Source organism: Chaetura pelagica, unplaced genomic scaffold (genome assembly GCF_000747805.2).
Source record: "Chaetura pelagica isolate M959 unplaced genomic scaffold, ChaPel_1.0 scaffold391, whole genome shotgun sequence".
In the NCBI taxonomy this organism is placed as follows: Eukaryota; Metazoa; Chordata; class Aves; order Apodiformes; family Apodidae; genus Chaetura; species Chaetura pelagica.
In genome coordinates, this window is record NW_009952047.1 from 826,153 (window position 1) to 851,665 (window position 25,513).

At 37.8% G+C, this 25,513-nt stretch overlaps 1 protein-coding gene across 4 annotated transcripts in view; it reads left to right on the plus strand.

Moving 5' to 3' along the window:
• Positions 1–25,513, plus strand: part of ELAVL2 (ELAV like neuron-specific RNA binding protein 2) — a 52,242-nt gene that overhangs the window by 18,766 nt on the left and 7,963 nt on the right. For all 4 annotated transcript variants that reach the window (XM_010002883.1, XM_010002875.1, XM_010002858.1 and 1 more), the window contains exon 3: positions 8,615–8,718. In XM_010002883.1, the coding sequence (XP_010001185.1) occupies positions 8,615–8,718 (104 nt within the window). The remainder of the gene's footprint in view (positions 1–8,614; positions 8,719–25,513) is intronic.

A 25,513-nucleotide genomic window follows, 5' to 3' on the forward strand; every position in this document is an offset into this window, starting at 1 on the left:
ATTTTTTTGCTTCTTAGTTTGTGTATCAGGATGATAATTTTAAATTATTTTTTTTTTCTGTCTCAGAATCAGCATTAAGAGAACTCAATTGGTGGGGCTCCTTTTCTTTTATCTCCCTGTTAAGGAGAACACTTAAGTGGAGGGAAGGGAGGTGAAACTTAATTTACTCCATGAATGAACCGGTTTGTTTCATAGAACTTATGAGAAGTTGAGTATATACTTGGGTTGAGGTGGGGGTGGGGGGGAAGCTTTGAGAGTTCAGCTGATTGTGGTATTCATTTTGGATCTAATTGAGTATTTTTCACGGAAAAAGTGATTATCTGAAATGGTTATATTGTAGATCATTTGGTCTGCAGACCTTACAGCAATGTTTGAGTTCCAGAGAAGGTGCAAGATTAGGTGCTCTGGTAATTTAATCAACAATTTGATAGCTTGCTCAGCCCTTGCACTGGATATGTGAGAGCTTTGGCGGGAACAGCAGCCAAGGACTCCCTCGTGTGGCGGGTGTGCCAAGCTTCCAGAGGCATCCTGCTGCTTTCTTAACAGTCCAGTGTTTGGTTCACATGAGTAGGGAGAGTGTGTTGAAAAACTGCAAGTAGTTGACCCCGCGAAGAAATGCAGCAATAAAAACTCTCCTAATACTGAAGTGCCCGGCTTTTCAGCACCTGTTGGTCATTGTCTGTTAGTAATAAAACCATTGTATTTTAATAGAGCAGTGCTGGAAAAAAAATAATCTGCTGTGTGCTCAAGCAAATATGAAGTTCTACAGCATTGGCCCTGGATTTTGTCTTGGAAGACAGGCTTTTCATCATGCATATAGGGAAGTTGTCTTCAGCAGTAGCTCTTTAGACAAGAATCACGAGCACACAGGTTCAGTAGACAGCTGGAGACGTAAAGACCAGAAGATAAGTAGGCTTGATATTAGCTAGAAATTTAGAGGGCTAGACTTCGTTTCTGCTAAAAAGCATTCAGGGAAGACCTTGTAATCTGTCAAGATGCTTTAATCAGTCATGAAATAAACCTGCCATATTATTCAGCTCCTCTCTAACTAAGTTAGATCATGATGTTACACAGAAAACATGTTATTTTTCAGGAGTGAGAAGGAGTTGCAAGGCTACTGAAAACCCAGCCTTTGAGTTCACTGTGCATTTGTAATCTCACAGGCACATTTCCTGTATGATACAGCTTATAGTATTTCAGAAATAACTTTTAAAAGAGCTTACTTAGCATCTGTTATGTTAAAACGCATACTTGTCTACATTTCAGAGTTTCTTTTACGGTTTAACAACCTAATTTACAATGATTTTCAGACAAACTCTTGTTAACAGGACTGCATAATTCAGAGGACTGACCTCTCTTGCTATGCATCTAGCCCACTAGTATTGAGTAAAGAGCTGTTGAAGGTACTGCCTTTGGCTTTTGTGTCTGAAATGCTATTTCTCCTTGGTTCTGATGTGCCTACAGGCCTTGGGGATTGTTCTTCCTGAAACTGAGTGGTAGCTTGTAAGCTGAAAACATAATAGAATCATTTTACATCCATTCTGCACTCCAAGGTCTATTATAAAATAGACTTATCCTTTGGTCACTGCGGAAGGGAGCAGATATTTCTCCATTTCTGTCTAGTTACAGTTTTTTTTCTAGTTATGTGGTTAAGTCCTGCTTTTTTAATTTAGTACCACCTGTTTTTTAGGCTTACAGCTATAGTGGTAAAAGGAAGAGGATCTCTTTAATATGGCCTTCAAGGAAGCTGTATGATTTGAAGGTTCTTGTTGTATCTGCCCTTTTTGCGAGTGCAGCGTGGAGGAATGTAGCAGTTCCCAAGTTCATAAGAAGGGTTGTCAGAACACTTCCCAGAGCTGATGAGAGATGGGGCTGTAAAGCACCTTAATTGCTGACCTGGTGTGGTTGGACTAAAAGGTCCCATTCAGCAGTTTGTACAAGTCTTTCATATAACAATAGAATCTTAATGCAGGTTTGTTGGAAGGAAAGCAGGTTTGATGTGGGTAGATAATTAAGTTTGGAATGTCTTTCAGTTTTCTTACATTCCAGTGTTGCAGTTTGGAAATGAGTTCTGGATTTCCCAGAGAAACCATAAGTTTAAAAGACAGTAAAAATCATTTCAGAAGAGCAAACTAATAGATGTTATTTATGTATATTTAACCATTCTTGTGTTATCCTGCACTTGTCTAACCACTTGTTACTATTTACAGGTGCTGCCCTCAGTCTATCTGAAGTATAAATTGCTACCTTGGATGGGAGATCACGACTAGCAGTCCAACCCATAACACTGTCAGTAGGAAAATAATAATGAGATAGTAGGGAGTTACTAAGAGCATAAACACTTAAATTGAATCTAGAAAAATAAATGTACCTCATCTTATAAACAGAATATATGATCTTTAAATAGAGAGGAGGTTGTACGCAGCTGAGAATAGCAGCAGACACTGCAGTAAATAAGTGATGTCAGGTTCCCCCTTCAGGGGGAAGAGATGAGCTGTATTTACTGTGGAAGTGGAATTTGTGTGAAACCTTCAGACATAAGTAACCAGCAAGAAAATAGATGACCTGCTGCTCTCCACTTTTATTGGATAACATCCTGTTTATTGTCCTATCTAGAGCAATCTCTTCTGTGACAGATCTCACTGGTTAGTCTCCCAATACTGAACTGGAGGATACCTCAGTACACCTAGGCTCTTTCATGCAACTAAGCCTTTCACACAAAAAATTCTCCAGCAGAGGATGTTTCTAGGTAGTAAGATGAACCAGTGTTCAGCTTCAGCTCTTACTTTCATTCTTTCGTGATACCAACTCTTGCTTATCTTATTATGAATAATATGGGTAGCAACAGGGCAGCTGGAAAAATTGCATGTTAAGTGGCTTGGTCTTTGTAATTTCTACACTTGTGTCACATCTTCAGTACCTAATCCAAGATTTTGTCATGATTTTTACTTCTAAAATTCAGTTCTTGCAGCAGGACTCTGCTGTAATCTCTTTATAGTCCATCACCTTAAAAATGTTGAAGTAGTTGCTGGAAATAACAAAGGAGTGCTTTCACATAAGTAGAGTTCTGGAGTGAGGTTATTCCTATTCAGAAAGCTGAATGTTCCTGTCTGAAGGAGGAAGACACTCTTGTTTTACCAGTTATATTTAAAAAAGCTCTGTTCTGTTTTAAGGAATATTGCTTCTACTTCTAAAAGTAAAACATCAATCACATTGATTTTGTCAAACTGCTCTGAACCTTGTAAAGCAAAGGATTTTCTTTGGGCTTTTACAGCTGTGTGAAGTTATTTAAATATGCTTCATCTGTAGTAAACAAGGAAGCACCTGTGAAACAACTTGGGCATGATAAAACTAGTCATTTGTGAATCTTTCTGAATTATGTATTGTGAGTTAGACCTTGTTTATTTTTAAAGCAAAAATTTGTGACTTTTTCAAGATGCGGTAGTAAATTCAGGAGTACTGTGACCATGGCCATACCTTCCTATTTATTTTGCTCTTCCTTCTTGGATCGTTTTTTGGTCTTCTGCTAGCTGACATCTGTGAAGTCTGTCTGCCTTTCTTCCCTAAATAGTGAATAAGTGGTTTTGTTTCATGTTTAATGTAAAATTACTTTGTGTACACTTTTCTAGGGTGTATGTGTATCTCCACTCAGACTCTTGAGTAGTCCTTTCAAAGACTGATTAGAATTAAGTTTTTTGAAATTACTTTTTGCCCATCTCCTCTCAAAGTCTTTTCTGTATGTTGAGTGTAATGCCAAAAAGAAACTTGACATTACCTAATAAATTACTCTTTAGTTTGCATCATCATTATTAGATGTAATGGGCAAGTGATATTTATGAAGCTTGTAAACTTCAAACATAAATGGAACAGCTTCCCCTATACAAGTGAGTTACATAGTGCTTTCCAGTAAGCTGGGAAATGACTTTTCACAAGGACATGTAGTGAAAGGATGAGGAGGAACAATTTCAAAATCGGGGAGTATAGGTGTAGATTAGATACTAGGAAGAAATTCTGCAGCGTGAGGGTGGTGAGACACTGAAACAGGTTTCCCAGGGAAGTTGTGGCTGCCCTTGAACTTCAAGTGTTCTAGACCAGGTTGGATGGGTCTTGGAACAACCTGCTCTAGAGGGATGTGTCCCTTCTTATGCAGGGGGGTTGGATCTAGATGATCTTTAAGGTCCCTTCCAGCCCAAACCATTCTATGATTCCATGTTTTCTTGTAGGCCACATATTTAGAAGTTGAACATCTGTCAGCGACCCATTGCATGGTGCATGTAGCGTGCTTGGCTTCAAAGAGATGCCTGACTTCAAATGTTTTTTTCACTTTAGTGTTTTGCCACTTAGTCTTGAATTTGACTTTGGAAATTTTAGTTGCGTAAAACATAACATGTAATTAAAACACGGAACTTTCAAATAATAACTTTTGCTTTGAATTTTGTACTGCCCTGCAGACTTGTGAGATGCACTTTTGGTGTGTGGACTTTGGGGTTCTTCCAATAACATTCTGTTGAAGCAAAAGTTCAACCGCTGTTCCATATTAATTTCCTCATTTTCTTCCAGATTATTTTGTCATTTTGACTTTTCCTACTTTGGGTGACTTCTTTTACTAACTGTTTACTAACTATGATTTCCTAATTTATCTACTTATTATTTTATTCTACACAACATTATATAGTATTCTCAGCATCCCACGCAAAAAATCTATTAGACAGTGTACAGAAACACCTTTAAATAGAGCTGTGAAATAACCACAAGAACTGTTTAAGAAGCCCAACTGATAGCTTGAACATGTAACTTCTGAAGTATGGCTCACTTCTGCACGTGAACAGAATATTTCCCTTTAAAAATGCTGAGGTTTCTTCTTACTGGCACAAGTAGTAACTAAAAAAACCCCATTCCTTTAGGATAAGCTAAATTTAATATTTATAGGTCTGAGGAAAAAAAAGAGTTGATGTGAAGAGATAGTTTCTTCTCTATATTGAGGCTGAGTAGGCTGTAATTTTGAAGATCTAGAAAGGCTAAACTTTATATTCAGGATAACTAAACAAGTAGTAGATAGAACATGAGGACAGTAAAAAGGGAGAGGTGTCAAAGGTTATTCAGACTATAGTGTCATTAAGCACAAGTCAGAAAAAGTTGAGTCAAGAGCCAGATGGAGCTGATCCTGTCTTAGAACAATAGGAGACTAAGCTACTTTTTTTGATACACATTTAAATCTGAGGATTATTTAACTTGTGGACAGCTATAGATTTACCTTCTTTCTTCCATTATCCTGTTCTGGACTCAGACAAATAACTATTTTAAATGTGTCATTAGGCTTGGAAACAAGTGTGTATGTTGCAGGAAGTTTCTGTCTCAGCAAATGGAGTTTGGTGTAGAAGAGGCATCAATGGAAAAGTCCAAAGCTGTTTTTGGTCATCATTCAGTTCAATCTTTAGCTTCAGGCAATACAAATTAGTCATTAAAATTCTGAAACAATTAAGTTCCTCTTTTAAGTGGTGGCTGGTTTGGTTTAAATACATCAAGTAGCTTCCACTTGGTTTGTCTTGGAAACAGTACGTTTAGACATTGAGGAGGGAGAAAAAGCTGGACAAAAGAACTAATTTGAATTGGACTATCTCCAATTTTAATTGAGCACAATCTGTGTGTACTGGATGTTTTTTTTTTATCTGAAATCCACAGTGATGTGGGACTTCTCTCTGGCTTGTATGGCTGCAGTGGTACTAGGCCGAATTTGGATGGAAGTCCTGTACATCAGTGAAACACCTGGGAAGAACTGAGCTGCTAGGTTCTTGTAACCCAGTTGACACTTACACAGCAAGTGAGAAATACTATCAGCTGTGAAACATACTTGGCAATAATTGAGATGTCTGATGGGTTGTTGAAGTAGCTTCCTCTACTGTATTTTGTGAAATACTTGTCTGAATTTTCAAGAGCTCAGTCATCTGTATATGAACTGGTGAACGTCTTCATCTGATTCAGTTTCCAGTTACTTGTATTACTTGCTGAGAGCTGAGATTCATCTTAGGTGCTTTTGTTTTGATTCTGAATTATAGATAATGTGTGATGGAACCAGTAATCTTTTGGCAACATTTCGATCTCCTTTACAAGTTTTACCTTTTCTTAACCTTTTCAAATATATAAGGTCTTTCGAATGTCAGATTTAAATACTTTTGAATCTTAGATGATAGCTCAGGTTAAATAAAACTGAATTAAATTAAGTCATTCACAGAATCATCAAGGGCTGAATGGGCTTCTGGAGGTAATCTAGTAAATTCCCTTTACTCAAGCAAGTTCTTCCTAAGCAGGTTACCAGAACCATGACCAGTCCAAGCCTTTGAGTACCTCCAGAAATAGAGACTTCACAACTCCTTGGGATGCCCTGCTTTTGGTGTTTCACCCTCCTAGTGGATTTTTTAAAAATTTCATAAATTACAGAATAAACTTGCAGAAAAAACTTGTCCTGAATAAATTACTGGGTTTTGTTAGTGCAGCTTCCTAGGTTAGTATACTAATATACCTCAAGCTTTACTTAGATAATGTCTGCAGAAGAAATGGTAATTAATTGCATCCTTTGTAACAGCTGGATATGCTCTTTGCCCATGGTGGTCTCGGTGTTTTAATGTGAAAAATAGATCTCATGAACAGAGGGCTAGTAGAAATTTCTTCATGTCTCTTTCTACTCACTCTGGAGCTACTAGTGAGTAAGTATATTGGAAAAATTTTACATAAAATGGCTTTCTCTTTGATATTTTTAACAACTTACAAGGTTGTGGTTTAACTGGGTTCCTTCCTAGAAGATGAGTAACTCCAAAATCAGCATCTGTATATTAGGAGTTAAGACTGAAATAAAAACCATGCACAAAAGAATACATTTGTTTAATTTCTCTTTTTTGAAGATGCTGATGGAAAAAGCTTTCTGCAGACAGTGGAAGTGATGATGGTGACAAGTATAAAAGTTGCTCTATAATCAAACTACTAAGGGAAAAAGGTCCTTCTAGGTCGAGGAATTTAGTTATATCTAGGTAGAGCTGTACATTAATGTAGAATTTTTTGTGTGTTTTCATATTGTTTCTTACAGAAACACAGGATGGTCTAGCTCCAAGGCATTTTGCATGATGTCTTTCAGCCTCCTGCTCAGATCAAGGTTGTGTAGAGCAGGTTGCTCAGGACTTTGTCCACTTGGGTTTTAGATGGTTTTGGTTAATAACTTTGCATATATTAACTTGTTCATAGTTTAATCTACCTAGTTTGTTTGTGTGTGCTGTTTTGTGGAGGAGGTTGGGAAGAATGGGGGAAGCTTCCTGGGATTAGGTTGTTGAGTAGTCCTCTATCTTTGGTGCTGTTGTAGATTTATTTGTACAAAATTGTGATTGTCGGGCATAGTGGGCTTGTTACTAAACCCTCTCATCTGTTTAAATAAATTAAAAACTTATGATAATTTTTTTTTGCTTTGTTTACTACTGGATACATGCTGTACAGATACCATACAAAGCTCAACTTAGCATAGGTTTCATTACACCTTTACAAGCAATAAATGAATTTACTGTTTGTGCTGTATGTAATACTGCATTTCCAAACTAATCTTGCAAACTAGGATTTTGTGAATTAAATATATTGGATGCTTCCTTTTGGCTTGTTGGCTTGTTTCGACCTTTGTATTTCAGTTTCTAAAGAAAGAATAGTCAAGGAGTGTGGGGAGACCATTTTAGAAAAGGTCTGTACTGAAGGGTAGTATTGTTACAAAGTATTAATTCTCTGCTGTCTGCATTCTACCTGGCTGCATTCTTACATGCTGAAGATACTGCTGAATGGGTATGCTGAAGGCAGTTAGTTAAGGAAGGTGTAATTTTAAGTTTTGAAGTTGTCTTAAGGTGACTACTGCCAAAATTGTAAGTGTTTAGTAACAAGTGCTTAGAATACGCTGTTAGTAGTGAGCTGTGGTTCAGTGATTACAATCTAGTTTATGCCCATCTATCACCTGATTCATCACTGCTAAAAGAACATGAGTTGTGTCTCTGTTGGATGATATTTAGCTCATGACCAGTTACTTGTAGGAGTTTTTCTGAGTACAGAAATGACATGAGCCTTTATGTTCCTAGCTACTGAGGGACTCCAGGTAGTGTGTGAGTAACACCTGTAAAAATCTTCAGTTTCAAATTTGATTCAAATTCAGATACTGAAGTTCATTTGAGTCACTAATTTTCAAACAGTGATCCAGAATTTTGCTACTGTACTTTGTGTTCAATTGAAAAGTGCTATGCAAAATAGGATTGTTGTGATCTGTTAAAGGCTAGTGGAAATGAAGAAGCATCAAGGTTAAGATTACATAAAGAAATTAAATACTTTTGAATTTTTTAAGTCTCATCAAATTGACTGGTAACTTCTTCACTGAACTTAGGGCAGTCTATGGAAACAAAATACACTGGTTAAAAAACACCTTGCTAGTGAAGTTCAGTGTTCTCAGCCTCAAACTTTGTTGTCTGAGGCAGATTTTGTTCTTTTACATAAGCAGTTTTTTCTTATTGTGCCTACATAGGTTTTAAATGGTGTTAGTTACCTTTTATGTAGGACAGCAGTAATAACGATCACCCTTCTTTCTCTTTTTAATCAGGACAGAGCTTGGGTTATGGTTTTGTGAACTACGTTGACCCCAAGGATGCTGAAAAAGCTATCAACACTCTGAATGGATTGAGACTTCAAACTAAAACCATAAAAGTATGTAGTGTCGATTATGATTTAAAGAAACTGAAGTGTTCTGACTTGTGATCAGATGCATGATTTATTTTACAACTGTAACTTAAGCGTTCTGTTAATGTCAATAGAATAGACTTCAGGACTTCACCATGTAGTAGATGTTTAGTCCTTGGTAGTCTATTTAAGTCTGGGGAAAGTTATGATTAAGTTTAAAAATTTAAATTTTATATGTACTTGATAACATTTTAGGTAAGAGCTAGAATTGTTTTAACTGAGAAGTGGTTTTGTTTGTTTTACTTGCACAATGAAATACTGCATGTAGTCTGAATACTATGTGCTTTCTCCCTGTTTTCTCTAAGAAGATGGTGTAACTTCTTAATACTTCATTTTTTTAGGTTACTGTGGTCTTGTTTCTTTTACAAATCCTTCATATGAAATGTGAAAAATTAATTTTGCTTATTTATGAGTTACTGGACTCCTGTGGCTCTACCCTCTAGTTCTCCAGTGTTTTGAATTCCTGTGTTTTGTTTGTTTTGTAACTCATCCTCCTCTTGTTGCCTAAATTCAGTTTCTTCAATTTCCAGATGCAGAATTCTTGCAGTTAGTTCTAGCCAGTCGATTCTTCGTCTTAAAACAGCAGTGTAGTCACTTGAATAGTGACTGCCCTCTAGCTAGGTTCATGTTTGAGTCATAAGATAAAGCTTCCCTCTTAAAAGGTTTGAAGTTGAAAAGCAGTGCAGAGCCACTTAAAGATGACTGAGACAAAAACAAAGTCACAGAATCATTGCATTGTTTTGGTTGAAAAAGGCCTTTAAGATCATTGATTCCAGCTGTTAACCTAGTATGCTGCTAAATCTCCAACTAAACCGTTTCTTAAGATGGCAGTAAAACTTGTGGTTAGAATGCCCTACCTGTTCTGGGTTAGTAAGATTTGATAAAGTAGATTACACTATTTAAAACTTGAATACTGCTGTTTAACAAACAGTGAATCATGACTCACAGTAACAATGTATGGAAGATGCTTTGCTGCAAAAAGGTTCCTGTGTGCTTCTGGTAGACTTCTGCCCACAGGCAGTCTCTTGTTTTCTGCTTTGGGGGAAAAAATGAGGAAAGTAATTTCATTTTCTTGTTTTTTTTTAATTGTCATTTTGGTTGTGGTGATAAAGGAAATGGATTTGTGTTCCAGTGGTATTGCAGGCACACTGTATCTTTGCCTTTAATGTCTTGGATTGAACAAACAAAAAGTGCATCAGTCCAGGGTAGTAAGTTGGAAGTTCTGGTGACTGTACAGACAGACAAAAAAATATTATTAAAGGATGTTATAGAATATCAAACCAGGTCTCCCAAATCAAAAGAATCCCTTAAGGGGGTTTCCAGTGACTTACTTTATGCTGCCAGTATATGAATTCTCTTTTGCCTTGCTGAGTGGTTAATGCAAACAGTGGCTGTATTCTGAAACAAAAAAATTAAATTGTTGCAAAAAAATTCTAGGAAAAGAGGGAAAATGGAGTAGACAGATGTGGGTGATGACACTGGTGCCTTTCCTGCCTTCCCAGGACATGAAAGTAGAATTCTAGGTTATAAACAATACTGGATAGTGACCCTTGCAGTGAGACAAACTTTGTGTTTTCAGGGGCTTGTGCCTTAGATATCCTTAGCTGAAGAAAATCTGAGACATTAGAGTTGTCACAAGCCACAGTGATGGCCTCTTCACTAAAATAAAGAAAATCTCTTTTTAGTTACGAGAAATTACCTGTAAATGTTGCTTATTCATGTTACTGGTAAAATTGTGACTCCACCTACCCAAGGTAGCCCTGAAAACTTCAGCAGCATCTTTCAGTGTTAGTGTGCCTGACCTAGGAGAATCCACTTTATTTCCTTCTTTCTTTACTCTTATTGGACACAAACTGACTTTCAGGCCAAGTTTTCATGACTGGATTTGCCTAAGATGCTGTTTAAAGAGGCTGGTTTCACCTCCTTCTCAAGCAGAAGAGGCAGAGGCTAGGGCAGTCCCAAATAAATTTGGAGATATTTGCACATTGTACGGCTGCTCCTTCTGTCAAAAGAAACAAGATGTCCGTGTGGCAGTGACTTGAAAGAAGACTTGACAAGAGCACCGGCTTTTATGTGTGAACCAGACAAATGCTCAGTCTCCTGTGAAGTACTTTGTAATTTACATATTCCTCTCATCAGCCTAGAGTCAGTACTGAGGAGGGGTAAAGTTGATGTCTTGAGTCTTTTGCTGGCTCTCACTTATGAGACCTCAGTGCCAGGATCTTTGCAGAGACTTAGCGTTTATAGACCACGATGTTCCTATTTGTCCAGGGTAGATACTTCAATTTAAAAAAACCTTTGGAATCTAACCCTTAGATCTGCTTTTACGTTTTAGAAAAATCAGCGTCACTGAAAATACTTCCATATGAGAAATTATGGGATAGGGCAATGTTAGTGTGGGTATTTTGGCTTCAAAAGGAAAAGTGTTCTCTCTGTACATTTTTGGGACTTGTTTAGAAATAATAGTAGTTTACTAGATAAAGGGTTGAAAGTTTGTTTTCTGTTTGTCTGTAAAACTGGAAAGATCCTTGTTTGTTAGATGGTGTTCCCTCGCATTGTTCCTGAGCATTCCCACCCAGAGAATCATCCTGGTCCTGATGTATGATGTTCTGCTTTGGGACCATGACACATACCTCTCATCTTCTGTTTCTGTACTATTTCTAGCCTGTTATTTATTGGGCATAATTCTCTGATCCCTGGAATGGGATGCCCCCTACTGTTTAATTTGAAAAATGCTGGTTTATATGTGTATGGGTGGCAATATTTTTATTACCTTGTATCTTTTTTAAAAAATCATCATCATGTGGGATGCTTTATGTAATAATTTACTGAACGATTTCTAGAGTATCCTAAACAAATTTCAGATCTGTACCTGATGAACTGCAATATGACTGACTGCAAGTCATAGTAGTCAATTGCATAGACTTGTGATTTGACCTGAGCATTAAAACTGTGGGATGGGTATGCAGTGATGTTGAAGGCACATCCAGATGTGTTAGATACCTAAACCCTACTCTGCTAGGCAATATTCCTACATATATTAGATGGTGCCTTCCATGGCATAATTTGTTTTATTTGCAGTGTAAACAGACTTATTTGTATTGCAGAAAGCCTGTGAAGTTTCAGCTTCATTTAATTTTGTAACTTCAATGTGAAAACCAGTTGTACCTTAGGAGAGATAAAACATTTTCTGTGGCTTCTCTTTTTGGAATTAGCTGCTGCTGGGAAGCATTTTCACTTTGTTCTATTTAAAAGCCAGTGAACATGGGGATTTCTGTGCCTCAAGTGTTTGCTTTTTTTTTTTTTTTTTCTCGCCCAGTTGTTTCTCCATGAGTTTCCTTTATTTGGGTTGTCCTGGAAAGATCAGTTTTTCCCAAATGTGGAGAACTAACAGGACCAAACAGCATAAAGGAGTCATTTACTTGCACATTGTGATAAGAACATAGCCTTGACTTTTGTCTAGGAGGGGGAAGCCTCATTGGCTTCCTCTCCCCTTGTTCCTGTGAAAGCTCCTTAATATATGTAGATGTGTTGTGAGATTATCTGATGAGGAGTAGCTTTTAGTGTGGTATGGAGGACTTCGACATTAACAAGAAAGTGTAATAAGATTCTCTTGAGTGAAGTTGAGTGGACAAACAAATGGCATACTCCTGAACTGGTATAAGCTATTTAAGATGCTGAAGATGATACAGCTTTTTATTTAGGTTATTTAGGGGTTGCAGGAGGACACAGTTAAATCTCCTTAACTTTTCTTTGTGGATGCTGCTAGACTGCTTGAATGATGGTCATAGTCTTCTGTGTAACGTAGCTGCCAAGGGGACACTGCAGATGGCAGTAATGCAGTGCTAGTTCCTCCCTTACTGGCTGATCTGGGGCTGAGGAGCTCTCCAGCGTTAGGGGGACTGAAGTGGCAGAGCCATGTCAGAGCATGTGGCAGCTAACAGATGATTTTCCTACTCATTAATAGATGCATATACATGTATGCAAATATGCTTTGGAAAGGGGAAAGAAAATAGTTTATTTTGGCTTTTATAAGAAAATATTTATCTAGCTGTATTTTATAAGCTAGTGCTTCTTAAAAATCAGATTTTGGAAGCTTTCCTCCTCTTTTAAATTTCTTTGGACTATTAGCATACATACATGGGTAATTATCACCTGTCAGGGGAATAGAGCTTTAAGAAATATTTTATCTGAAGTATTAAATCTGTAGGCTTTCTTCCCACTCTGTTATAGCTTTGCATATTTTTTTAAAAAGATTCAGGCTTAACGTAACATTCTGCCAAGTTCCTGTTGAAATGAAGTTTGACAGATTCTTTGGTTACAAGCACAGATGTCCTGCTTTGCCATCATCACCTAGTTAGCTGCCCTACTGTAAAAAGTTGTGTAATAAGAAGAGCTAGTTGTGACTTCAGTAGAAGAGTGAATACTGAATTACCAGCTTTACAAATGTCCAAAGAAGTGCAGTACAGTAAGGGAAGACTTGACATGCTGCAACTTTGTTACTGTAGTCTGAGGCAGTGTCCTTAAAACTTGACATTATGCAGTTTCACTTGGTACAATTTACTTAGATTTACAAGATTAATTTTAAAAGCATTATCCCCTAACTTTAACTGCTCAAGATCTATACCCTTATGAACTTTTCCCTATCATAGCAATCTTGAAAACACTGTGTACACTTAATTAAAGATAAAAAAATACTAATAAAAGAAATATGCTGGTTTGATTTCTGAGTTACTGTAGCAAATAAAACATTGAGTTTTTTTCCTGTCTTCACTGTTGTAGAAGAAAATTTTGGTAATGTAACTTTTTGGTAGTAATTTTTCCATTAACTGATGTCCCTGGGGAGCAATGATACATCTGACTTGTGTAAAAAGTCTATTAAAATACCAGAGGCAAGTGAGCTGTGAAGGTGAGAGGAAAACTCCTTACTTTCTTGATTTATGTATTTTAGGACTAAGAACATTGATCTAGTGATTAAAAAAATGGGATCCTCTTTGGTTTAATTAAAACTAGTGAGTTTTACTGATGCTATCAATCAGCAAAGATTGAGAGAAGGGGGATGGTGCCAGACTAGTGGTCTTGACAGGGTAATTAAATACCTGAAGACTGTATTCTTCAAGTGAAATTGAAGTGCTCCAAAAGATCTGAAGCACAAGAGCAATTTGTCTTGGAACAAAAGTAAAGGTGTTTGTTGTCTGTTTTTTCTTCCATTAAATTTCTGCAGGAGGTATGTAAATGGTAATTATACAATCTTTTAGCTATGTTACAGTTAACGTTTTGACAAAAATCTCCCATTTATACTCCCTCCCCACCCCACACATGCCTTTTCACCCCCAAGTAAAATTTGTTCTTCACTGAAATTCAGATTCCCTCAGACTTTGAATGTTATTTAACCAGCTTAAGCTAGCTGATTGTTTTTCATCTTGGCTGAATAATATTGAGGAGGATTCACTTCTGAATACACATGGCTGTCGCTTTCTGTAAACCATGCTGTGGCCAGACACTTGTTCATTAGTGCCGAACAACTCTGAGAACAATAACACAGCATGTCAGACGGAACTACAAAATATGCTGATCTCTCCTTCAGCAACTTTTATCTGTTTTCTGTTTGAACCCCAAATGCTGAGTTATAGCAGCATCCTTCAACCAGTGCAGCTCAGTTTGTAAGGCCTACTGAGCAAGTTTGCAGCCAAAATCCCCTGGTGCAGGAAGGTCTTTTCAGAACCTGCATAGGTGGTTTCTGATGCAGAAATGGAAATTTTAGAAGGGGCCACAGTGCTGTGTGAAGCTAAAGGAAGTCTGCAGGCATTGGTCAAAAGCAAAACTCAAAGCAAGCAAAGTCAACAAAACCATTAAAAACTGCATGTTACTACTGAGATAAATTATGCGTCTCCCTGTTGACTGCCCTCTCAATGCTATACAAAGTCCTTTAAATAGGATATGGCTTTCTACATGGATCCAAAATGCTGCAAATGCTATGCATGGAGATCTGTCTATTTTATCTAAATACTGGTTTTCTACAGAAGAATGCTTTTACTTGTAGTTGCAGTTACTTCTGAAATTATGGAAATACTGAGTCATACTGACATCTATAAAGCTAGTGGCTTTTAAGTGTTATTACATACTAATTAAATATTGACTCTAGGAGTCTTTCATCCATGCAGTAACAGTTTTTGCTGAAAGGTTGAAGGATATTCCAGTGAAGCAATAACTACGGGGCAATGGATAAGTGTTCTGTGCACTTCTGTAAGGTGTGTCTGGAATGAATAATGCAGGAGATGCTTGAGGGATGTGATTGCTAGTGTCTGTCAGCTGAAACAGCTTTCTAGACACGAACAAGGAAGCTGAAGTATGCTTGTTTTCTTCAGAAGAAGGGAAAACTTTTGAACAAACTCACCTCAGCTCCAAAAAGAGAATTTGGGTGTGCTGTTTTGAGATTTTGTTCTTGTTCATACTGTTCCTTGGGAGGGTTGGATATTATCCTTTGTACTCTTGTCCTCTGACATTTAGCATAGTATGATCATTTGGGGTTTTTTTAAGTTTTGGAAGTTCATGGTGCTTTTACTCACTGGGTGGGCATGAGTGGAGAGGGAATATCCATCATATCAGCATCAGGAATGCAAAGTATGAAGGAAGGACTTCAAGTCTATCAGAAAGTGAGAAGTAGAAAATTGAAAATGTTAGGAGCCTAGATCTCCCTTCGTTTCTCATCTTTTCTTTGTACTTAAATTCTAAGTTTAGTATTTCTTCTTTTTAAAGAGACAGTAGTAACTATGACTGCAAATTTTAAAATGCTTTTCTGTTAGTCTTCTTGAAGCCAAAACAGCAGAATGTTCTGTGATTGTAGCATTTAATTTCAGTCTCCTGTTTTAGTGGAGAAAGAGGTCAGTGAATGTAATAACTTTCTGGCTCTTACAGTAGTATGATAAGCTTTTGACAGTAGAAGCAAGGTGTTGTGCTATCTCAAATCCTTTTTTGAAAATCCTGCTTCTTTTTTTTTGTACCCAAATGGCATTTTGGCACTTCACACCAAGTCTTGTGAAAGCCTGTTTCTGGTGTACCTTTGTGGTACTTAGAGCAGCAGTCTTCAAAAGTCTTCCTCTTGGAAGAGTGTGCTGTCCTTGATCAGTTACATCCTAAGGAAAAATCCTAAGGAAGACTCCTGGTTCTCTTCCTCTCAGTCATATAAAGACTTTTAAGTTTGATCCTGAAAGGAAGCTTTCATAAGAGAATGTTGGTATCCTTATACACTTATAGTAGAATACATGTGCTTAGAATTACCTGAAGATTACAGCATTAATTTGAATTCTAATAGAAACAATGCAGTTTAGAGCACTCCCAACTTAGTTATCCTACCTGTCCTTTCTGATCTTAAGCTTTGCAGCAAACAACTCTTTTATCTTCATCAGTACTTTTAGCAAGAAACTGGGAAGGAAATCCAGTTCACCCTTTGCAAGGTCAATCTCTATGCACACTTAATCTAAAATTCATTGAGCTATCCTCACTGAACATGCTGTTTCTCAGAGGTGTCCTCTGGCTTGATTGTACTTTCTGTCTCTCACGCTGCCTCCCTGACAACAAAGGCAGCTTTTACATAAGCTGACCATGTTAAAAATATATTATCCTGCCATTTTTTGCTTGGGCTTTAGCCTAAACAAGACTAAAAACAAAATCAGGAAGACTGCTTTTTTCTGTAATATTGGAAAGTTCTTATCTGGTAACATGACACTCTGTAAAGATCCTTTTGGTGACTTGGGTCATAGCTTTGCCTTTTCAAAGTCTGACCATGAGGAATTGTGAGGACTCCAGACTTTCGTGTTTTAAGACTCTTAAGGCATATTCATAGTCTGTCACAAATGGAATATATTCAGAGAGATTGTAGAGCCATACAAACAAAAATAAGGATAGTGCATTTCTTAAGTGCAAGATTAACTTGATCTGTCCTTTCTTGCCAAGTCACAAATTTATCACTCCTACATGGAGTAAATTCAGATACTTTTTAAATAGCTGTCTGCAGAAAATGCTATTGGAAATTGGAAGAAACTTTTTTAGAAGCCATATTCCTTCTTAGAATTGTGGAACAAAGGATTGTTTTCTGGTAGCTGCTAGAAGTTACAACACACTTGACCTAATTGAAACATCCACTAACCAAAGAAACCTGTTGTTTGTAGGTAGCTTTGTCAGATACAGTAAACTCTCTCTTATAAGAGAACTGTGATTATAAAGCATTCTGTAACAGGATGAGCTGCTGGGAACTGCTTCAGAGAGAGTAATGGCAGAAATCTCATGAGGATGTTACTTTCCAACATAGTGACTGCTGCTTTTCCAAATGCAAGATGGTTGTCTGGATAATGTGGTGTTATCCAAGGGTATGAGGCTGGGCTAGAATCAGTGCTCCTTGAATGCAAAGCAGAGGGCATCCATCTAGCAGGTTACTTTAAGCACTGAGTGGAGGTGGGGAAGGGCCCATTAAAATTTCCTTTTGAAACTGTAGCTCTGATCAGGCCTGTTACTACTGTGGCTCCTGCTAGTGATTAAACTGGCTGTATTTTATTAGAAAACTCATGGCACAATAGGTAGCTTCACAATAACAGGATAAGTTGGTGACTTATGGATGAAAGACCAAGGGCTCGTGTTACCTGTGTCAACATGAGTGCTCAGGTGCTTTAGATAGTGAGTTTTAAAGATACAGGAAAAGAAACTGGCTTCACAAGAAGGTGTTTCAGTACTTCATTTCAAGATAACTTTGGTAATAGTACTGGAAAAAAATGCTTCCCAGACTACAGGGAATCCCAAGCTTTCTTACAGAACATTTGATCTCAAGAGTTATGAGCTTTCTGAGCTTATCAGTTGGATTTTCTTTTATGTGTCACTGTTGTCCTAGGCCTTCATCAGCCTTCTGATCAAGATGAGACCTTCTCATTGTCTGAGTTCCTCTTAAAACTTGTTTTGCTGTGCTGAACTTGCTGCTGTGTGTTTTAATAATGATAAAATCATGTCCCCTTCTGAGGAAATGGGAAAGGTGGGAGGGAGGAGAGGATTAAAATGCTGATCTTGGAGTTAAGAATCAGAATTTAGATTTTCCTTGGATTTATATTTTTCCTTAGATTTAATACTGATCTTAATAACCTGAGCAGGTAGCTCAGTTTCCTAGCTGAAAGGTGGGGTGTGTGTGGGCTGCACTGCAGGCTAGCAGTGCAAGTGGCTGTGGTGGTTTGTTTCCTAACTGATGAGTCCATTACAGAAACACAGTAAAAAAGGAATGAAAATAAAAAGCACCTGAGCTCCAGTATTAGCATTGCTCTTACTTGTCCAGTAGCTAATCTTAAAATTGGTGGAAGCCTCAGATGCTGGAGACCTTCTGTCCAGTATCTATACTGTGTGCTAGCCTGCTAAGAGTAAAAATTATAAATATGTAAAGGTGGAAGACTTTTCTGTGGGCAGTTAGCAGAAGCTGCAAGAGACTGTATCTGTGAGGAGAATTCACTTTATTTCAGTGGAAGTTACCTGCAGAGAGGTGATTTCTTAATTTTGAAAAACACATCCCTGTGCTATTCGCCCTCTTCCAGCTCAGAAACCATGTTGAGTTCATATATATTAGTCTTGGTAAGCTTGGTATATTTAGCATACAGCTTATTGGCAAATTTATATTATCTAGATAAAATTATTCTTGTTCAACGGAAGAGCTTTATAAAATACAGCTACCTCTTTTATTGTTTAGTCATGCACATGTGAACTATTATGCCCATCAGGAATCACTTCCCACCATCCTTCAGGCCTGCTTGTATAAGAAGCTTGTGAAGGAACTGGAGCTTCAACACTCTTCCTGCTGGACTGTTAATTTGGGCATAGAAATAGCTGCCCTGGTCAGTGTAACTCTCTTGGTGTGCCAGGGTTGGAAATGGTCCTTTGTCACAAGTACATGTAGTTTAATTACTCTGCGCTGCAAGATCCTACAACAATTACTGGCTTTAGAGATCCCTTATAAATATATCCTATTCTGTACGGTCAATGAAGAGAAACCCTTATATATTGGTGCAGTACATTGATGAGCCATTTGCCTGAAGTATGTAGTTCATCGTGATCCCTGTTACTAGTTCATGGCCCAGTCTGGTTCTAATCGCATCTGTTTTGCGGGACAAACTGTCAGATTGATCTGTTCATCCTCTCAGCTGTGTAGGCGTAGAACAGATGTGGATCCCATGACTGACCCTCAGGCCTGCGACCCTGACACTGGTTGTAGCTTTCAGAACTGTCACTTTTCATGAGATGTGGACTAAAATAGCAATACCTCTTCTCATGGTAGTGCTTAAAAGTTGTCACTTCTGTATCCATTTTTTTAATGTTTCCTATCACAGGGCAGACTGTAAAAGCAAAGCCTGTATGAAATATGGTTATACTTACTAGCTTAATTTGCACACATGAAGATAATTGAAATGGAACTATATTTCATTTGATGGGAAACAAAGTAAACTTAATAAATATACATCAATGTACTCTTCTATTTCAGACAGCAACCTGTTACTGGCTAGTGACAGCTGAGACCTGGTCTCTGCTGTGTGCTGCAGAGTCTTGTTAGTAGAAATCAAATTAAGAAGAATTCTTGAGTCATGGCATCCCATATACAAATTTAAGTTAAGAGTACTTGCCTGTCACAGTGGTCCCTGAGAACATTGCTGTAACAAAAACAAAGTAAAATGCCCTTGTTTTTATTGTGTTTGCCAAAACAGTTTACATATTCCTAATATATTCCTCTTCCCAGTATAAATCTCTGGTTTGCAGGTGGGTTTAACCCATTTTCATCTGCACAGACTGGGTGGTGGTTTGTTGGAATTTCTTGGGTTTTTTTCCTTTAAAACATATTTTAAAGAACTGATTAATATCCATGTGGTAGCATTCTAAGCTGAAAGTTTTCAGTGGAAGTTGCTGAATGTAAAAGTTTATTGAAATCCTGATTTTAATACTTAAAGACTTCAGCTTTTAAAGCTTGGAAGAACACCTGAAATAGAGGTGTCACAAGCTGATGCTGTCACAGAGTTGCAGAAGCATCCTGGCTGCTGGTAGCCTCTGTAATGTCATCAGCTTGCGACAAGAGGTATTTAGAATTCGATGCCACATTTTCCTATAGTTCTTGCAGGTAATACAAACACTCTGCCCTCTATATTACTAATAAGCTATAAGATAAAAAAGTGTGATGCTAGGATGTCTAAAGGCAATAGAAAATAGTAAGAAACTGAAGTATTGTAGTGCCTGGGTCTCTTTATTCTTTTTTGGCAGCATCTTTGTTTAACCTGTTAGCCTTTGCAGTTTCGACTTGAAGGTTGTATATCAGTTCATCTTGATACTAAGAAATTAAATAATAAAGTAGTGAAAATACTTGGATTTGGTGGTGTAATGTTTGCATTTCTAGAAACAAGTGTCTTTCCTACTAAATGCAGTGGAAAATTCCAGTAAAACTGTTCTTAAATTGGTGTTTCCAGAGTAGCTGTGTTCAGTGTTGTGCAGCGTGTGTCATCATTAAATATTTAAAGATGTAGGCTTTCTGGCTAATTCTTGACTTGCATTGTATTCAGTGGTTTTGAAATTGCATAACCTTAATGTTTCTCTACTAAGTATTCACCTGTTGAAGGAGCTGTGGAAGTAATACTTTAGGACAGCTATTCATTCAGTAGATATGTGTATTGTTTGAAGAGACTTAGTCTAGGGCTATTGGCAAGTAATTACTGGGTGAGCAAACTGACAGGATGCAGGCAGAAAGGTGACTCTGGAGAGTCTCTGCTTTAAATCTGTATAACAAGTGATACAGCTGGACTTTAACAACAACACTGAGGTTGAACTGTGTATCCCATACTTAAGGTAACCTTCTTTTTCATGGGGGTTAGTTCCCCCTACCAGTAACATTTTGTTGTGTCTTTGTTCTTCTCTAGTGATGTTAATTTGCGAAAATCACAGTTCACTAATGTTTTGCTAAAGAAAATAAATCTTCAGTTACATTGGGTTTCTGAAGGTCTGTTTGTGTTTCAGATTTTTTGCATGGCCAGAACTTTTAGTGCTTAGCAAGATGACTAGATACAGTGTTTGGCTATCAGTAACGAAGAACTGATTTCAGTTTGGGGTATGTTATTTCTGTGACTAATCGGCCCAGATTCCAGTATGCATCAGTTAGAATACAGGAGTAGTCACTGGAGTACTTTCCATGTAGCATCTATCTGCAATCAGCATGTGTACTTGGATGTGAAAAATACTTGTAAACAAACTTGAAGAATTTAAAGGGAGTGACACAAACTGAACTCTTAATGGTAGTATTTACTGGTTAGAGCTTATTTCTTTCATTCACTTGATTTCTTTAAATTGCATTCAGTTTAGACCTTGACTGCTATGTCAAACTGTATTCCAGATAGCATTTACCAGCGAGATCATGGGCAACAGATGTCACCATGGAAGATTTCATGAGCATTTGAGAAAGGAAAAGTGAGAGGAGTTTTATAGATACTATCTTATATCTTGACAGATACTAGTTCTGTATCATAAAGTAAACATGTAAGTCAGCAAATATTTTTGGAGATTTCCCCTCTTTTCAGGGTCTCAAAGTTTATATCCTTGATAAGTGGCAGCCAGTTAGCTCCCAATATGTGCTGGTACGTGGAATTAATTACTCCCCAGGGTGAGGACTATACTTTTCCTGTTGTTGAAATTCTGAGGTTCTTGTTTGCCCGCTTCTTGAGTCTGTTGAGGTCCTTCTGGGTGGCAGTACAACCCACTGACCTTTCAGCAAGTTTTGTATTATTTTTGAAGTTTCTAAGAGTACACTCTGCCAAGTCATCCAGGTCACAGGTGAAGATGTTAACCAGTATTGGATCAAGTGTCAGTGGAAAACAGTGACTGACTTCAAGCTAGACTTCATGCCACTGATCACAACCTATTGAGTCTGGCAGTTCAGCTGATTTTCAGTCTACATCACTGTCCCACTTAACTAGTACTTTATACTTACCTGTGATGCATTTAAATACAGGTAGATGTACATAATGTGCACTTTGTGAAGATACTGTGGAAGAGTGTCAAGTCGTACTGAAGCTGAGATAAATATACACTGCCCTTCTCCACCAAGGCATTCACATTGTAGAAGACTATTAGTTTGGTCAGACATTATTTCTTTCTTATAAATTCATGCTGACTACTTCCAGTCACCTTCTTGTCATTCATGTGACCAGAGGAGATTTTCATTATTAGTTCCCAGAAATAGAGTTGAGGTTTCTGGCCTCTGTTTGTCCAGAGAGCATGACTTTTCTTGCTGCTCTTGAACATAAGTGATATTTGCTTCCTCCCACTTCTCAGAAACCTCCCCTGTTGCCCATGACCTTTCAAAAACAACTCAGAGTTATCTTTCAATGACATCCATTAGTTCCCCCAGCACTTGTGGGTGCAGTCTTTTAGTCCCTGTGGACTTCTGTTGGTGCAGTTGAAATGTTGCTCAGGGTGATCCTACTCCACTCTGGTAAGTGTTCTTTTTTCTGGACTTTCTATTGTCTCATAGGCGTGCTGTAGTAGAAGGTCAGTTGTACTGGTAAAGACTGAGGCAATGAAAGTACAAAGTATTCTGTCCTTTTCTGTGTCCCTCGTCCAGGTTTCTTGCCATGTTAAGGAGTGGGTTAATGCTTTTCCCAGTCTTCCTTTTGCTGGTAATAACAGTTGTATGGATCTTTTTGTTGTCCTTCAGATGTCTCATAAATTCAATTCCAGATGAGCTTTAACTTTTCTATCCTTGTCCACGCACGATTGGACATGATTTATGTCTTCCTGCTTGCACACCCTTTACACTTTATTTTTGAGTTTAATCCCTTCATCCAGGTAGGCCTCCAGAGGCCTACTTTTGAGGATTGGCCTTTGAGTTGGAGGACGTGATCCTTCAGCCATTGGAGTTGGTGAGTAAGGACATTCATGTGGTTTCTAGACTGAAGAAGCTGTTCTAGCGGCTTGCTTTGTAAGAAATGTGGTATCCACACCTGTTCTTCTAGGCTGTGGTAATCACCAGGGAGGTCTATCAGGACAATATATCAGTAAGAAGGGAGAATTTTAATTTCATTCTCAGCACTACTGAACTTGAACTGTAGATCAGATAGACCTTGTGACTTGGTTAATTGCTTTTAGCCTGCCTTAGTGTCACTGACCAGGAGGGAAAGAAGTTTTAGCTATTAAGCATTGCCTCATAGAGCACTTATTTGACTTAAGGTATTTCTTTGCTTTTTGTGTGTCTTTCTCTCTTGCTGAAGAACACAACTCTCCTATTTTTGCTTACATTGTACTTCCGCAGCTTTATTCTGTCTAATATGTTGAATCAGAATTACTTTGACAGATAGCAGTGGGCGGCTGGATGGTAAGTCAAATTACTTCATTTGATTGCTTAGAAAATGGAGCTATTTCATCTATCACCAACTATAGAACTGCTTCTAGAACAAAGACTAGGTAGTTTGAACACTAGGAAAACAGTAGCACCATAAAATGCAGCTGAGGGATTTTGGCAATACTTGGGTTGTCATCTACACATACAGACTTCTTCTGTACTGTTTGAAAGGAGTGTCTGTGGCTTACTTTCTGCAGTTCTGAGTGCTTGCAAGCAAGTGTGCTTAGAAAACAGATTAATAGGTATTATTTGAGTTCATAGTTGACATGAAGTCCACAGTGCCTCCTCAATCTTCAGCAAATCATGAGGTTTTTTGAGTTTCTCAGTAGTGAAACGTTGTTTTATCAGCAGTTGCATAGCTTACTTGCTAAATATAGATAAATGACCATTTTTCTTCCTTCCATAGCTGATGAGCTCACAGGGATTCTGACTTCTCTTCAGAGGGCCTTGACCAAATGCATATGGAAAGAAAAACTTGTCTGACAGCTTAAATAGGGCTGAATAGTTTCCAGTTTTCAACGTATCTCGTTCGTTGAGATTTAAAAACTGACAGATAAGATGCACCAGTGATGCAACTATACCTATTTTTCATCTCATTTTTCCATAAGTAATGTCTATCCTCCCCTGCTTCCATTGACATCTAACTTTACATTAACAGCAGTTCAATTCATTCAGTTACAAAATGGACTTTGTTCTACTACACAGTTAAATTTGCAGAGGTGGAAGGATTCCTTTAAAAAAAAAAAAACACTGATAAGAATGGCTTGTTCTGCAAATACAGGAAATTACTGTCTAGTTCAGTCTGCTTGGCAATCAGTCTCCATTCTGTGGCCCTGCGCCTCCTTCAGGTCATCTTGCCATATGTGGCATGGATCTTTGTCTTAAACAGCAGGAGCTGTTGTAGCCAAGTGGGCAATTTGGGAAAGTTCTTACATTCCTTTGCTGTTCTATTTTTCTACCTCTTGGGTAGCCATCACTGTTCATGTGTCATCTTTGGCTGAACACAGAACATCAGCTATCTCCTTTAGCTGAATGCTTGCAAAGTTTACTCAATTCTCCTGTGTTCAGCACAGTGTACTTCTGACTCTCTGCATCTGAGAATATCATAGGTGTATACTTTTGCCTATAGAAGACCAGAAGGTAGAACCTTGAAGGATTACACCAGTGTTCAGGATGCTGTTTGTTCCATCTCTGGGGTGCCCTATCAGTTACCTTTTGTTTTGCTTCCACAGGAGTCTTCAAAGTCTGCTGATCTGCATGGAAATGAGACAGGGGAAGGATTCAAAAAGAAATGTCAAAGGATTAGGCAAAAGTTAAATTTAGAAAGTTAACTTTCAGATTACCAGAGTTCACTAATGCTGCATTGCAGGGAGGGAAGAAAAGGAGATAAATCTGACCATTCTTGAGGCTCTTTTTCACCTTTACATTTTTTATGGTGCAAAGACCAAATAATGTATTTTTGTCCTGTCCTGCTCCACAGGCATGGACATTCTGTTCAAATATTCCTTTTAATAAGGACACTTGCACAGACTTGAGTGGGAGGTACTGAACTCTTCAACATGCTGTGTTTGTAACAATTTTCTAAGGACTGAATAATTTATAATCTTAATAATTCCTGACACGTTGAGTCAGCAGGTTAAAACTTCTGTGAAAGGACCTGAGAAGCTCACTGTTATTTGGTATTTAGTTGTAAGATGTCAGTGTTGCAGAGCTTGCCAAGCTACTGAGCAGCTGAAATGCATGTTGCATTCCTACTGCCATTCATTCTTAAACCTATAAAAGTGATGCAGCAGAGTGTATCTTGACCTCCTGAATGATTGTCATTTGTTGGCAAGTTCAGTGCACATACAAAAGGCACAGCACTTGAAAAGCACCTGCAAACTTCTGAGTGCTTTGGACTGTTTCTGTGTTTTCTGACTTGGTTATCAAAGTGAGATCTTTATTCCTTTTGGTTTATAATGTTTTTTTTAATGATAAAGGAAACAATTCTGACTCTTCTTGTGTTTTTAATCTAGTAGTAAGACAGCAGAGAACACTTATTCATCACCAAGTCTTGCTGGAGTGTGTACATAGCTTTTCTCCTTTATTTGAAAGTAATCATAGAATTATAGGGTAGTTGAGGTTGGAAGGGACCTTAAAGATCTTTAAATCATTTATGAATACATTTAGTCAGCTTCTCTGTGGTTTATGTAGCATTCCTTTACTCTTTTCACAGAAGCCAGCACCAAAAACCCACTTAGCTGGCTTTGCAAGGTAATTTTTCTGGCAGAACTTAAAAACTTCTCAGTGCCTCAGAACAAATGACACTGTGCTATTTCAACTGGTTTTGAAGTGGTTTAATTTTTTTACTTTTGTTTTTCC